The sequence below is a fragment of the Haliaeetus albicilla genome, chromosome 27 (genome assembly GCF_947461875.1).
Source record: "Haliaeetus albicilla chromosome 27, bHalAlb1.1, whole genome shotgun sequence".
In the NCBI taxonomy this organism is placed as follows: Eukaryota; Metazoa; Chordata; class Aves; order Accipitriformes; family Accipitridae; genus Haliaeetus; species Haliaeetus albicilla.
The window spans coordinates 7,837,949-7,854,797 of record NC_091509.1 but is presented as its reverse complement, the minus strand read 5'-3'; the positions used below and the strand labels follow the sequence as shown (position 1 = coordinate 7,854,797).

The following is a 16,849-nucleotide window of genomic DNA, read 5'->3' as shown; positions in this document are numbered from 1 at the left end:
TGTTAAAAAAACCCCTAAAACTCCTGAGTATCACTTAGCTTTAATATAAAAACCATGAAATAGTAAAAATGTTATCAAAAATGAGTCCAGTTTTTTTCTGAGGCTCTTCAGTCTTTGGAATTTTGGAGCTGAGTTTTAGGACAGAAAAAAGAGTGGAATTAGTTGTGTTTGGTACATTTTGTTTACTTCCCATTGTGGCATGTATGTTAGCATTTTATCTAAAGAACATGAGATTTTTCAGAGGGGTAAAACATTTATTTTCTAAAAATAGAATATTAGTAGAAAAATGTAGATAAATAAGCAAGTCTGAATGAGAAGACAGTTATTGAATAGGAAACCTTTGGATAACTGAAAGAAGAAAAGCATTTAAGTCAACTGAGCTTTTTCATTTTCTTGTACATTACTTGTCCAAGTTTTGTTTATCTGGAAAAAAACATGAATTCTTATGAGGATCACCTTCTGTTGTGCTGCTGATATTGCTGCTAGTCAAAGAAAATTGAATGTCATGGAGATAAAAATGGGTAGTAACTCCACTTCCTAGGGAAGGGTAATGGAATAAGTAAGAACTTTTTCTTTTAAAGTTACTTTATTCATCACTTTTCATCTCCATCTTTTCTCCTTTGATTTGTTTTCCTCTGATAATCATCTGCAGGCTTATGAAATCATTTCTTTCTAGAAAGCAGTCATCAGTTACGTAAACTCATGAGTTGATACTTTTATAACTATAAACTTTGGTGTATGGCAGAGTGCATGGCACAGCTGGAGTAGGAAGACAGTGTTAAAGAAGGAGATGAAAAAGTCTTTTTGTGAAGTATGTTTTGTTGTTACAGTGTGGGATAAAAATTTTGGTTTTCTTAGAAGTACTTGCCCACCTTCCAATTACAGTTGTCCAAGGGATCAGGGAGGTTCAGAAGGTCCTGGTCAGCACAGTACATCTGTAGTAGTCAACTAGAAGAGCCAGTGAAAAGCTTTGAGTGTTTGTCATGTCATCATCCATTCTGTTAAAAGATTGTCGTGGTCACAGGCATGGTTTTGAATATGGTCAGTGCCAAGTGGCATAATTCCACGTATTTCCTGAGATCTCTTCAGGAATTACATGGGCCAAGGACAGCTTCTAATAAGTGATTCAGATGGGGCTACACTGGTTTTGCCAGGAGGTGAGCTAAGCCATGTGGATATAAGCTGAGTGACAACACTGACCCTCTGGAACAGACAAAACACCTTGTCACTATTTGCATAGCTGTAGCCCATGTTGTATGAGAGAAGAGCTCCCTAAATCACAGTCAGTACCCATAATTCAGCTGAGGACAAGATTTTCAATAAACTTTGAAGAGACTGTTATGTTTTGAAAAGTCCTTTCTGGTATCAGTACCAGTGCTGCCAATGAATTTGAGATATATTTTGTCCTTTTCATCAGATGTAGTAAATCCCATGTATCATTTTCCTCTGCTGTGTCCTCAAAGATTTAGGAGCAAAGGGAAGCTGACTACCATACTATCACTGTATTTCCGCAGTGACTTTTTACAGATCCATTAGTAAGACACCACTGTAGTTTAGGTCAGCTAAGAACACGCAGCTGGATCTCCTTTGCTGTGTAGGTAGGTGATCATTGTTACTTAGGTCTAGGAAGGCTTGCAGTTCATTGCTTTTCCCTTTCCCCCAGCTACCCTTGTCTTTAGCTTTTTGAAGCAATGCTGCTGTGTTTGAATGAAGAAAGTATAGAAGAGTTAAAAAGGGAGAGTCTGTAATTCTGTGGGTTGGATTTTTTGGGGGAAATAGGGTTATTCTGATCAGTGCTTGGCTTCTTTCTACGAAAAGTGAAGGATATGCTAGCTGTTCATAACTGAGATGGTATTTTTCAAGTTTTGTCATGGAAATGTAAAGGCTGGTATAGAAAGAAGAATGGTTTAGTGAATAAGATGTGCCTAGGACTTAGGTAATCAGTGTTTGTCTCTTTGGCATGAACGTCCTGTGGATGCTTAGAATATCTCTGGTCCCAGCCTTAAATTAAGATAGTAGGACTTGATCTCTTCATTATCTGTTGTGAGGAAAAATGAATATTAGAAATTTTGAGGTGCCTTGGTATTTAGACACTGGTACTTCAAAAGTGTGGTATGTAATACTTTATGGTGAAATAAAACTGTGGCTGTTTTGGAATTTTAAGCCTGTCAAAAACATGGGCATCCAGAAGCTGAATGTTATATAGACTTAATATGCCTGGCCTTGATTTTATCTATGAGATTTATTATGGAGTCAAGATCCATTACCAGTATTTTGTGCTTGTATTTATTCATGACCGTGGCACTATGTTAGTGGACATTCTAATGTTAAATTATTAACCTCCTGTAAGCACTAATACACTAAAGGATTCTTTGAAGGAGTTATAGCAATCACTGTGTCTTTTAAATAATTGACTAATGGAACCAAATAGTTGCCCTCTGGTTAAAGGAAAAACAGTGGGTCAGTTAGTTCTGCACTTCGATCAAACACACACACAGAGTTTAATTACCTAATGCATAGTATCAATGTCAGTCTTGCAGTACAGTATTTCATTCCTCACCAGTCTCTGTTTTACAGTAGTTCCCCCAGAAAACATGTGCAGAGACCATGAATTTCAACTCTTGTGTTTATGAAAGAACAATTTTCCAGACACCAGTTGATGCTTTCTGATGTGTAAACTTGAGCCATGTTGTAAGACAGATCAGCCAGGACAGTGTGTTGTAATTGAGTGCCCAAGAGTTCAAGGATATTTCTAAGAGAATAGATTTCTATATTGTCACCTGTGTTCTTTGTTTTTTAAAGATATACTACACATTTCCAAGAAGCTGTTCTGGTGATGGCACTGCCATTTTGAGAACTGAAGTAATTTTAATTCCTACAATATTTTTTTCTTTTCTTTCTTTTCCTTTAATCTAAAAATGGCTATTCTGGCCCCATATATGTGTGGTAAATAGAAGAAGATTTCAAAAGGCTACAAATTCACAACGTGTCTAGGACTAATGGAGCAACAGTTGAAATTTAAATGAGAAAGAATGCAGAAATCAGCTTATGTATTCTCAAATCAGAAATGAAACAAAAAAGGATAGGAACACTTATCAAGTAAACAGCTTCTGGAGTGTTTCAGGCAACATGTTTTCAATAAAATCTTTCTGAAATTTTATCATTCCTTGGACAGTATTTCCTGCCTTTTTAATTCCCTTTGGTTCTAAATATAAAAATATCGGAAAGGGTTTTTGTCAGATCTTCAATAGTAAAGTTTAAATACTTGCAGAACTTTGTGTAGTGCTTCTAGTCAGCATATTACTAATGCATGGATATCACTGAATTTAGCAGGATAGTCTGTCAAAAGTGCGTGTGCTGTTACAGTAATTTTACCTTTTTAGAAACCAGTATTAGAGTGAAATTATAAGGCAGGTGGAAAACTCAAAACGATATAATATGAAGTCTTCTGATACTTAAGATGCATCCTTGGTTGCCTTCAGCAGGCCCTCATTTTGGCTTATACTGCAAGAGAAGTTTATTAGCGAGCAGGTAATCTGTGGCTGCGGTTAGAGAGAAAAAAGGTAATTAAGTATATTATGCCAAGGAAGAAAAGACGTTCTTAGTGAGTCTCTATTGTACCAATATCCCTGCTATTCGATATGTGGTGCGGTAACAAACAGCAGTAAATATAATTATGCTATTCACATGCACATCTGCTACTAAGGAGTGATCTGCCAGCTCTGGGCAAATATCACTTAGCAAAACATGCAATGCACACAAAGCAATTTCCAGAAAAGTTGTTTGCTAAACTAAATCCAACACATTGGATATAAGAAAGCTGTAGATGAGAAAATCTTAGGAGCGGTAAGAGCTGATGTAGCTTGAGACATGGCTGATATTGTTTTATGTTATAATTTGGACCTTTCCAGTGGTGAGAAGTTGTAAAAATAACCAAGAGATTTTGAGCAGGGTCGAACCAGGTGAACAGCTACAGGAGTGTCTTAAGCACACAGAGAACCACATATTGCTAGTTTGTCATGGTTTGTCTCTTTACACTGTCTTTATGGCTTCTTAACTGATCTTTCTTGAGATCTATAGTACCACTTGATATCCTTAGACTCAGCACATGCTTGAATTTAGGCGGAGGCTGTGGAAGTTCTGTTTTGCAAGGCTCATACCACAGGGCGGTACATACACTGTGCCATGACATAGGTGTGACATTGTCAGTGCAGTTCTCCGAACACCAGTAGGATCTTTAAGCCTCCGGGGAATCTGTTGGTTTTTTTTAAACGGATGCCATCCAGAAAATACTGCTCGACATTGCTGTTTATTACACTGACAGCATTGTAACAAGTGTTTCAATAAGCATTGCAGATGAGCAAAATTCTAGCTGTGCTTAAGACTGGACCCAGGTTTGGTGATAAAGCTGTGTGTGGGGTTTGACCAGGATAAGCTGGTTAACCTGACACTGCCTGAGGTCAGGGATATTTCCACAAGCCCCAGAGAGTGACAGGTTATTGAAAGTATCCTAATGTGAGGTGTTGTCTTTTGATTAACTTCTCATATCTTTCCTGTGCAAAACAATGTCATGTTAAGCATTGCTAAGCATCTGTAAGCTATTTCCATTAGCTGGTATGTCTGCCCTGCAGATAGAAGAGGCCTAGGGAAAGGCATGCTTGTGTTAGGATTTATATGTGCATTATTTCTTGGTTGCAGCTGATGGCCATGCCCTGCCTAGCATTATTTTCTGTGTTGTGTTTGTGTGAAGTTCCTGTACCTGTTTGAGTCAACAATGAACTAGTGTTTAAATAGGTCTTTCCCAACAGAGCTAATTCTGACTGAATGCAACGAAGGAGTATTCCTACAGCCAGTCTGCTGAAATGGTAAGGTACAATCTAGCAGGATGTGACCTCTTGGGTGGCCAAAGTTGTAACTGTCAGACAACTCTTTCAGCACCTCTGGGGATTAATTGGTTTGGATTCTGGGCCCTGTGAGGCTCTGATCTCTGTGCTCCAGAGCTGGGCTAAGGTATCACACTCTGTTGTGCAATAAACAGAAGGATCTTCTGTCTCCATCCTTGTCATCACCTTCATACTTCCCCATGCTTTCTCTCCTAGAGAGGTGCCTTAAACAGAAGAGTTGTTGTTCATGGTATTTTCATGTAAATTTTATGAGAGAACACTCCTGCCAGAAGTCTTTATGTATGACACAGTCCAAATCCTGCATACATCCTGAGCTTTTTTCCTTTTATCAAGTTAATATAAGGCTTCAAGTATCTCTGGAAGACAATTGGTAGCTAAAGAAGTAGTATTTTCCACAGTTTATATGCTACCCTGAGGAACGTCCCCAACAGAATTAAGAAGCTCCAACTGGGATTTAGAGAGAGTTCCTATGTTACTATGTTTATAGTCCTGAAAATTTTTTGCTCAGCTATCACCTAATGCTGAAGGCAACCTAACTCTACAGATCATTCATTATTTTCCCTGAAATTCCTCACATAGCTTCAGGTTTTGCCTCCGCATGTGCCTTTGAGTGCTCGTTTCTACAAAGCTGATCAGCAGAGCACCCGCATGTTGTATGGGGAGCCTAGGTGTTACACTGATGCTTCTGGATGCCAAACTGGAGGCTGAAAGTCTGAAAATCAGATGCTTAAAGTGATAGGGTTAGTTAGATATAACATGTCTGACAAACTGAACACTGCTAAGAATAAAGACATTATTATATGTAGAATTTTCTAGTGCTTATAGCATTAGCATAATTGCATTTCTGTATGATGGTGATGTTCGCATATACTCTAAAGGAAATCTGTTCACTGCTAAACATCATTGAGAATGCCTGCTGCATGAAAAGTACTGGCTAAAATACTGAAGCTACAGTGGAGCCAGAATTTTTCCTGTTATTCAATGGAGGAGAAAACTGTAGTGTTAGATTGAAGGTGTCCTTGCCTCTGTTTGCCGCCTTCTAGGCTTTTTTAGGGAGTAAGGGAAGAAAAAAGGGAAGTGAAGGGAAAGGAGATAAGAGTTATATTAGTGGATATGACTAGACTCACAGTGCTGGCACAGTAAAAGTGGAAGATCTAGACTGTCTCTCATGAGTTTTCCTTAAATTTGGAGGCAGTGCTATTATCAGTTCTTTCCATAGTATGTTCTGTTTAGCTAGTCTGAAAGAGAATGGTGAGATTTAAGTATGTTAGTAAAATACCATGAAATTCTGAGTGAATGTTATGTATAAAGTTCAAATTGCTAGATGAATATTATGCTAAAGTGTAATTTGAATCAGCTGTGCCATAAGATGGGTGTTTCCTCATTTCACATTCCAGTTCATGTGGCTGGCTTTTCCATGTGGACTGAAAATATCAGAAGGTACTGTTTTCTGACACTGAGATACATCAAGGATCAAGAGCTATGACAATCATATTTTCATGTAAAATACCTGATTGCAGCAGGTGCACTGTGTGACAGGGTGTATGGCAAAGCCGCATGGACTTACTCATATGCATCAGATTTCATGACTGCCATGAAACTACTTCTTTTATCCACACCATATGGCAGTTCAAGACACATTAAATAGCCTTTTTCTTCTGCCAGGATTGGCAAAAGCCCTAATCCAACAGCAAATTTCTATACAAAATCAGCAGGCTCTAACAAAATGACACAGTCACAATTCGGCATGGTATCAAGTGATGGCATTATAGCTATCCATCTGCCATGCAAAGGGGAAAAAAATTGTCTTAAAGCAACAGTGACCATTCTAAATGACTCTCATTTTATTTCCTGTAAAACATGGCTAAGTCAATAAATGAGATACATTTCAATGCAAGTGAACTTCCATGAAAATATATAAATATATATATGCCTATGTATATATGTGCAGTAAGTTCATCTGCCCACGTCTGCAAAATAAAAATTGTATTCTGAGCCTGTGTAAGTTCCAGTCAGATTCAGAAGTGTTACTCAGACATAACCTAAAGAAGAGCCAAGTGCTAAGTCTCACCACATGGTAGCATCATAGTAGCATCATAAGATGCTAATGAGCACCAGGAGACATTTGTATCAGATTAACTGTTGACCTCTTCAGCACAAGTTATATAAAATAAATAGCCCAAAGTAATGTTAGATCAAGCGATATTGCACAGGTTTAATGAACCAAATCACTTATTCTGTTAAACTGGCTCTGTTTAATTATGTGTTTTTATTATTTTTATCATTTCATCAATAGGACACTCTGAAATGTGTTGTCTATGCTACGTGGGATGATTAGGCTGCCTATAACCCCATTGGGCTATTGACATTGCGGAAACACTAATACAGATTCCTTTGGGAATGCCAAAGCTGTAAAGATGGCCCCTGCCAAAGTCCAAAACTCCACTTCAGCTACTGCCTTAATTTTAGTGCTCTGGAGATTTCGATTAGAATGAGCATAGAAGTTAAGGTTACAGTAACCCCTGAAATAGCATTGGTCATCAGCAGAGATGTGTTTGGTATGCCTCATTTTTTTATTCAGTATTGTAGGTTTCTGCAAAAATGGGTTTATACAACACTGCTGAGAAATGCCTGTATGTGTTGTAAATATTTGGTGTTTGCAGTCATGTTTCTTGCATTTTTATAAAGCCACAGGGCCCTAAATAATTTGATATTGCTCTTCTAAGAATTTTTTTAGGCCCAAGATGTATGATGGAGAACAAGATTTCATGTTATGTTGTCCCATAAATATTTCTATATAAAAAAGAGAAAAGAAAGGCAGAGTGTTTTCATGCCATTTGGCTCCCTATCCTATATATAGGCTAAATTTAAGCAGGCATGTTCTAAAATGTGCTATGTTCTCAAGAAATATGGGAAAGCCGATGACATTTATAATCTGAAGTCTTGATTCATCAAAGAAAAAATTAACAAAAGGGCAGCTAAATATTGCTTGCTCTATGCATTTCTTCCTGGGAAGGAGATTTCTCACTGTAGCATAATCCTTAATGCTGCACTCAATAGTATAAAATGATCCAAAATACAACAGAAAAATAGACTTAAACCAGGTCTAAAAGTGAATTAAGTTCTCTTAATACAATGAAGTTTATTGCTTGAAATTGTTACTAAAAAAACTCTTACAAAAGGGTATGGAAATGTAGTAGCAGTCATTTAATAAAATCATATGACCTGTTTTTTCTTCTGGGAAATCAGGTAATATGAGCATCATTTTTCCTTGTGACTATTAAAGATTAACAGTAAATTTTTCTTACAGAAAAAAGAGCTCTCTTATAGCTTGTGGACAGAGGAGAAAAGTTAAACTCAGGCTTAACTTTATAGTGATGTAAACACAATATTAACTTTTTAGTTAAGGCAAAGGGAAAGGGAAAATCCAAAAAATAAGAAGAGTTAGGGTCGAAAGGAGGTTATTGTGTCTTGCGTGATTTATGACTCATTTCTTTGTTTTCCAATCTGTAAAAGCATACAGGCCATCAGTGCTCTTCTTTCAAGATTTACGACCACATACATGTTTTCATGTATAGTATTTGTTGACTTGTCTCTGTATTCAGTACTGAAATGCTACAGGTACAAAAAGAGAGTTATCCTTCAAAGAGCCTTGGTCTGTCAAGGAAAGAGGTGAAAGGCTGAGAAAAGGGAGTGGCAGGAGATTGGGAGGAAAGAGCAGACTAGCAGATAAGGGGAAAAAAGTGCTTTCCATTCTTTCAGGATCTTTACAGGCATTTTCATTTAAAGTGTGGATTGTTTGGTTTCCCATGTCATGATAATAATGTCAAGCTTTTTCCTTTTCCTAATAATGAAGTCCTGGACTAGCAAGGGTAGGACCAGTATCCAGCAAGTTGTTTGCTGTAGCCCAGTTCTAGAAGGGAAGTTAGTTTTCGCATTAACTCTTTTAAAGCAGTAGAAGTTTCTTTTAAGTTGCTTTCTGCTCTAAATCTAGGTGATAGCTATGAAACATGATCTGCAGGGGTGGAGAACTAACCTCAACTTAAATATTACAGATGCTCAGGATTGCCTGTAGGCTTGAGTCCTACGTGCGCTTAATGGCTCCTTCATGTTTTATATGTAAACATTTAAATTATTTCAATGTAGTTACTGTCATAAAGAAAGTTGTATTTGCAGAAATAAGGGTTTAATTAATTATTTTTCAGACAGAAATGAAGCAGTGATCACTTAGAAATACCTGGGGCTCTCATCTTCAGACTTCAAGCAGTAACATTTTCCAGATTGTTTATCACTCTCTTTTTCATTAATATCAATGTGGTGATAGAACCTGAGTCTTGCAGTGATGCAGTGTCTGTGGAAATGTAATCAACTCAATTTGTTCATCCTTCAGAGTCCAGTTTACCAAGAAAGTAGGATCTTTTACTGTACCCTAAATACCATCAGCCCGATCTCAATGCTACAGATAGGAAATACTAATGCAGAATGCCTGTGCAGATTTTCTCCATGATGCAACCTTCCTCTTTGTGTGGTCTTGTTTTAAATGCTATGGATGATCTCTCAAGGTCAATCCAAGGATTCTCATATCCTATATGCTACCTTTTTCCTTTTAGTATTCCTATGTAGTAGATTTGCTTATGTATCCTGGATAAAAGCATTACAATCTGATGAAATCTTGGTCAGATGCATAGGGTTTATGTTGAAGTTTGCCCACTGCCACAGCAGTGAGGTCGTAATTCATTTAAAAGTTTGTTTGTTTATGCCCGTGTAATAGAAGATGAGAAGCAGACTTTTTAGCCAGTGGGATTCTTAAAAGAATTCAGGATGTTTATGATGTTCTTGAATTTACAAAGTTGCATTCAGTTTGCATGAGCAAAATTCTGCTTGAATACTGGAAATGGGCAGACTCTTGCTTTCAGTGTTAGGTTCCTTCCATGGCAGGTACAATGTGCATGTTTTCCCTGTTCTCACTCAAAAACAGGAAAGGAAGATCCCATCTCCTCAGAGGAAAGAGTGTTGGCTGAACATGTGGCAGAGTTGTTTTGCAGGAGCAGCTTTTGTTTGCTGGTTGTGGCCTTTATTCCCCTCGACTTCAGTATTTTCTCCACCATTTCCCTTTGCAGAATCTCTGAAGATTTAGTCTGGAAAACAAACAAATATACACGCAAACTGAATTTACTTTGACAGAAAGCTGAATGGATGCAGCAGGGTCAGTGATCAAGGCCTGCCTTGGTTAGAGGATAGCAGCAAGTCTAATCTATGAGATTTTGAGGCAGATTCACACACGGTAGATGTAGCCTGAAATCTAAGTCTGGCAGCTCACCCTTAGTGAGTCCATGTGAGCCTGTTGCTCACAGTCCTGTGAGTTATTCAGGTGCCAAAGCAACTCTAAGCCTCCCTGTTCCTCATAAAGGGGAAAGATTCAGTTTACTAAGCTGCATCCATGGCTAGCTTCTCGGATTTATGCCGTCAAATAGGTCCCGAAGTTACAGTGACACTGTCAGGTTTCCTTGACAAATAAAAAACCTGGCTGTCTCTGGTTGGTTTTGGGTTTGGGTGGGTTTTTCATATGTTATTTTTCAGGAGGGCAATATTATTCTAAAATGGTTTTTAAGCCCATGTTTGAGGCTAGCCAAAGAGGACTCAATATAACTTACATAATCTATGGGGCAGTGGCCTCCTGAGGGCATTGTTTCAAGCACATCATTTTTCAAGAACTCCAGAACACTGCTTATTGATATTTTAGAGGTGCACAAAAGCTTGAAACTCTGACGATTTTGTAGCTAATTTATTCCCTTGCTGCATGCTAGCCTAGCAACCATACTGAGTGAACTGGTCATATTTTTCACCATGGGTGAAGCTCAGCTTTAGGGAAGGGTTCATTCTGAATGTCCTGCTCTGAAATTCACTGTGAAAGAAATTAAACTGCAGTTCGTGGGAGCAAGCTGCCTTTCCTAAAGCCTTCAGTGGGCTTATGCTTTAACAGACCAAATAAAAAATGCGCTTTTTCAGAGACGAGGGAAAGTACAGTAAGTTGAGAGGTATCTGGAGTTGCTGAACTGCTGCTTTTTAAAAAAATCCATCCCTCAGACTCCCTGCCACACAGAACCTAAAGGCGTTTTTCTCCTTTTTAGCAAGGACACACAGTTATGCATTATTCAAACACTGGGGCCTTGGTAGAAAACCGAGAAACCTCATGAACACCTTTTGGTGAGGTTTTTAGCAAGAATATAGGCAAACCTGTCTTTACAAGACTTAAGTCACAGTTTGTCTCCTGGCTCTGAGTAATGTGGTACAGTGAGTACAATGCAGTCTTTGGCCTTGTAAGTGCTATTAAGATCAAAATTATTCATGCTTATTATTTTCTGAATTATTTCCTTAATGGTCTCCATCTTTTCATAAATCCCACACAAAATATTTTTAAAGCACATTCCAGTTGCCACTTTGCCAGTAAGCATATCAGAACAATTCTTTCTAGTGTTGCAGACTGAGCCTGTTGGATTACAAAGGAGGCAAACCTGCAAAAGCAGTCCTGTATTTTGAGGATTTGCTCTTTTTCCAGGGATCTTTAACCCTGAGAATTTTTTTTCTGCAGCTATACCACACAAGAGGAGAAATAGGCCTGAAGTTTATACATGAATTTGCAATGTCAGGTATTAAATAACATCTAGTTTTCATGGTGCTGTTCATCTTGTGTTTTCTTCCATGTGGAGGCATCTTCATACACGTGTTGTGATGGGATAACCCTGGCTGGACGCCAGGCGCCCACCAAAGCCGTTCTATCACTCCCCCATCCTCAGCTGGACAGGGGAGAGAAAAATATAACAAAAAGCTTGCGGGTCGAGATAAGGACAGGAGAGATCATTCACTAATTACCATCACGGGCAAAACAGACTCAGCTTAGGGAAAATTAGCTCACTTTTTATTACAAATCAGCCAGAGTAAGGTAAATGAGAAATAAAACGAAATCTCAGAACACCTTCCCTCCACCCCTCCCTTCTTCCCGGGCACAACTTCACTCCCGGATTTCTCCACCAAGCCCCCCCAGCGGCACAAGGGGGACAGGGATGGGGTTTACGGTCATCACATGTTATTTTCTGCCGCTTCACCTCCTCAGGGCGAGGGCTCGTCACACTCTTCCCCTGCTCCAACGTGGGGTCCCACCCACGGGAGACAGTCCTCCACGAACTTTCTCCAACGTGGGCCATTCCCACGGGCTGCAGTTCTTCACGAACTGCTCCAGCATGGGTCCTTTCCACGGTGTGCAGTCCTTCAGGCACAGACTGCTCCAGCGTGGGTCCCCCACGGGGTCACAAGTCCTGCCAGAAAACCTGCTCCGTGGGCTCCTCTCTCCACAGATCCGCAGGTCCTGCCAGGAACCTGCTCCAGCGCAGGGTTCCCACGGGGTCACAGCCTCCTTCAGGAACCCACCTGCTCCGGCGTGGGGTCCTCCACGGGCTGCAGGTGGATATCTGCCCCACCATGGACCTCCCTGGACTGCAGGGGGACAGCCTGCCTCACCAGGGTCTTCACCACGGGCTGCAGGGGAATCTTCGCTCCGGCGCCTGGAGCATCTCCTCCCCCTCCTTCTGCACTGACCTTGGTGTCCGCAGGCTTGTTTCTCTTACATGTTCTCACTCCTCTCTCCGGTGGCTGTTTTCCGCGTCCCCACTTTTTTTTCCTTCTTAAAAATGTTATCACAGAGGCGTTACCACTATCACTGATTGGCTCGGCCTTGGCCGGCGGCAGGTCCGTCTTAGAGCCAGCTGGTTTTCATTGGGATAGGCAAGGCACCCTTCTATCAGGTGGCGCGTCAGTTTGCCAGGGTTACTTGCCTGTTCAGATGTAAAATCCCAGATTATGGGAGGTGATAACCGTCCTAGGAATCTGCCCAAATCCTTCCATATACCCTGCCACCCAGGCACTGGTCGCTTGAGGGCACATTTAAGTATTGCCTCACCTAAAACTTGCCTTCTCTTATACCAGGACGAGACCAGATTCCACAATACCCATAATATGCCACCAGTATTAATTATTAGTATTAAACAGCTTACATAAGGGTGAACAAGGACCTCGGGAGCCTGCATAATAAAACCATTCACATCAATGCCTGGTAGGGAGAGGGAGATGTGTTCCCTCATCTCCTCCACAAGATAGCTCCCACAACACAGGAAAGCCATCAGTGCCAGGACAAAGCACATAGACATTATTTGTATTAGCACGTTCCCGCGTTCCTTCATTCTCCCCACAAGATAGCTACCACAGCAAAACAAAGCCATCAGTGCCAGGACAAAGCACGCAGCCATTATTTGCATTAACATGTTCCCAAACTCAGCAAGCTAGAGATAAGCAAGCAGCTAACAAGCTCCGTGACCTGCACAGGAGCTTGCCACTTAATAGCTAGCTATAGAACACTTAATGCAAAACTGCCGTTGTCTTGCCCCACGTTGGGCGCCAAAAAGGACTGTGGTGGGTTGACCCTGGTTGGATGCCAGGTGCCCACCAAAGCCGCTCTATCACTCCCCCTCCTCAGCTGGATGGGGGGGAGAAAATATAACAAAAGGCTCGTGGGTCAAGATAAGGACAGTTTAATAAAGGGATAGCAAAGGTTGCGCGCGCGAAAGCAAAGAAAAAAAACAAATGATGTTATTCTCTACTTCCCATCAGCAGGCGATGTCTAGCCACTTCTCGGGAAGCAGGGCTTCAGTACGCGTAGTGGTTGCTCCGGAAGACAAAATGCCCCCCCCCTTCCGTCTCCCTTTACTTAGCTTTTATATCTGAGCTGACGTCATATGGTATGGAATATCTGTTTGGTTAGTTTAGGTCAGCTGTCCTGGTTATGTCCCCTCCCAAGATCTTGCCCTGCCCCAGCCTGCCATTGACGGGGGGGCAAAAATGTTGGAGAGACAGCCTTGATGCTGTGCCAGCATTGCTCAGCTGTAGCCAAAACACTGGTGTGCTATCAACACCTTTCTAGCTACTGATGCAGAGCACAGTGCTATGAGGGCTGCCATGGGGAGTATTAACTCCATCTCAGCCAGACCCAATACAATCTGGTGGAGAATGCGGGCAGGCCTGGCTGCTCTGGTTCGCTTCCTCTTCGGTCCTCCCCAGCTCCAGCCGCAGCTGCAGGGATAGCGGGAGCTGGCTTTGGCCATAGCACAGTGTGGTTTGGATGATAATGAGAGAGTGCACATGAGAATCCTGCAGACCATTTACAAGAAGCTAACCCGCTCCAGGTTGGGCTGCCCACGCTATGGGGCACACTGGGAAGAGCTTGGCTTTCAAGGTGCAGATCCTGGGACTGACCTGCGAGGGACGGGGATGCTGGGCTTGATGCAGATGCTGTACTTCGTCATGGACTCTCAGACACTGCCTCTGGTTCAAGAGATTTTCAAGCTATCCCAGCATGAAACCCAGAATTTCCCCTTCTGCATCATGTCCGTGAACATCACCCGCATCGTCATCCAGGCCCTGAGGGAGGAACGTCTCTCCAGGGAATGCAACCGCAGGCAGCAAGTCATCGCCGTGCTGAATGACCTGTATGCGGCGGCCTTTCTGCAGCTCTATCGTGTCTGGAAATGGCAGCACAAGACCATTGTCGACTCCAGCTTCCTCCTGAAGGAGCTGGAGTTATCCACCAAAATGAAAACCAGCAGCTTCTCGCACTGTACTGGGGCCTGGCCTATGCCTACCGAGCCATAGTTCAACACTGTCAGAGGACCATGGTTGAGGCAGGGACCCAGACTGCATCTGAGGACACCATGCTCGAGATAGGGACCCAAACAACAACAACTACAGTAATTGCCCCAGTAGTGAAAAGGAAGCAGTGGACAAGGAGATCAACGGGTCCATACCATCGATTAGTGAGAGAAGAAGAAGAAGAAGAGGAAAGGCTTGATCTAGAAGCTGGTCCTTCGGTAAGGAAATTGGAGGAAGGAGTGAGGGAACTTAAACAGGAAGCGGAAACTACCCGGTCCCTGACGTCCTCAGAACTTCGGGACTTGCGGAAAGATTACAGCCGCCAGCCAGGTGAGCGGATTGCTGCCTGGCTGCTCCGATGCTGGGATAATGGGGCTGATAGTCAGCAACTGGAAGGCAAGGAAGCCCAACAGCTGGGATCCCTCGCTAGAAACCGGGGAATTGAAAGAGGAATTGGAAAAGAGGCAGCAGTTTGCAGTCTCTGGAGCCGGCTTCTCTCAAGTGTGAGGGCAAGATATCCATTCAAGGAAGATCTTGTGAATTCCTCAGAAAAGTGGACTACCGCAGATGAAGGCATCCAGTACCTGAGAGAGTTAGCAGTGGTGGAAGTCATCTACAGTGATCTAGATGATGAGGAAGTCTCCAAAGATCCAGAGGATGTCCTGTGCACACGGGCCATGTGGCGAAAGGTGATTCAAGGTGCCCCACCATCGTATTCTAACAGCTTGGCAGCAATGTATTGTCCAGATATGGAAACACCAACTGTGGAGAAAGTGTCGTCTTGGCTCCAAAACTTTGAGGAAAATCTCTGTGTTTCCTCATCCCTACAGGACAGTGCCTTGGCTGTTAGGGATGCTCCAAGAAATCAGTCCTCTCCTGCCCCAGTCAGAGGGAAAGGGAGCCTAAGGCGTATGCCACGTGGTACACTCTGGTTCTTCCTGCGTGACCAAGGGGAGGACATGAGGAAGTGGGATGGTGAACCCACCTTTAAGCTGGAAGCCCGTGTGCGTGAACTGAGAGGGAAGACAGCTGTTAAGAAGGGGTCACCCAAGAAGAAGGCTGTCAGCGTAGTTGCTGTAGAGGCCCAAGAAAGCACTCAGCGATCCTCCAGGCATAGAAGAACTGAAACTACCTCCCTTGATTCTGGTGAGGGGACTTCTGGTCTGGTACCGCAAGGAACCAGACAAGTGCATCGGTGACCCAAACCAAGCTGGTGTTGGGGCCCAACGATCGAACATACTGCTTCTCCTGTCCTGACCACTCATCTTGATGGATGGGGCTCAAGTCATAACCTGTATGTGAACATCAGGAAGAGTGGAAGAAGCCCATGGAATATCTATCTCTTAAAGGACAGGGGATAGTAATTAATAAGAATGTATAAATCCGTACGTTGGGTATAAAAGTGGTTTAAGTATGTAGTCTCAGTTGTAAGTGTTGGTGAGAAAGGGTTTCAGTAATGAGAATTAAATACAATAGTATGGTTAGAAGATATCTGTATTAAGTTATGTGGAACCTGAGCAGGACGCAAATGGTATGGAATAAGGGGTGGAGATTGTATTGGGTCTGGCTGAGATGGAGTTAATACTCCCCATGGCAGCCCTCATAGCACTGTGCTCTGCATCAGTAGCTAGAAAGGTGTTGATAGCACACCAGTGTTTTGGCTACAGCTGAGCAATGCTGGCACAGCATCAAGGCTGTCTCTCCAACATTTTTGCCCCCCCGTCAATGGCAGGCTGGGGCAGGGCAAGATCTTGGGAGGGGACATAACCAGGACAGCTGACCTAAACTAACCAAACAGATATTCCATACCATATGACGTCAGCTCAGATATAAAAGCTAAGTAAAGGGAGACGGAAGGGGGGGGGCATTTTGTCTTCCGGAGCAACCACTACGCGTACTGAAGCCCTGCTTCCCGAGAAGTGGCTAGACATCGCCTGCTGATGGGAAGTAGAGAATAACATCATTTGTTTTTTTTCTTTGCTTTCGCGCGCGCAACCTTTGCTATCACTTTATTAAACTGTCCTTATCTTGACCCACGAGCCTTTTGTTATATTTTCTCCCCCCCATCCAGCTGAGGAGGGGGAGTGATAGAGCGGCTTTGGTGGGCACCTGGCATCCAACCAGGGTCAACCCACCACACGTGTACAGTGCTGTTCTGTTTTTGGACAGTGCTGTTAATTCACTGATCTCCATGCATGTTAAAGAGAAAAATATTTGTTACCTGTTTTTAAAAGATGATGGGAAGA

General features: G+C 42.2%; 1 protein-coding gene across 1 annotated transcript; it reads left to right on the top strand.

Annotated features, from left to right (window-relative positions):
* Nucleotides 1–13,964: 13,964 nt before the first annotated feature.
* On the top strand, nt 13,965–14,606 carry LOC138682260 (ELMO domain-containing protein 3-like). The gene is given in 1 exon segment (XM_069772288.1): nt 13,965–14,606. A coding segment is annotated over 1 exon segment (642 nt).
* The last annotated feature ends 2,243 nt before the right edge of the window (nt 14,607–16,849 follow it).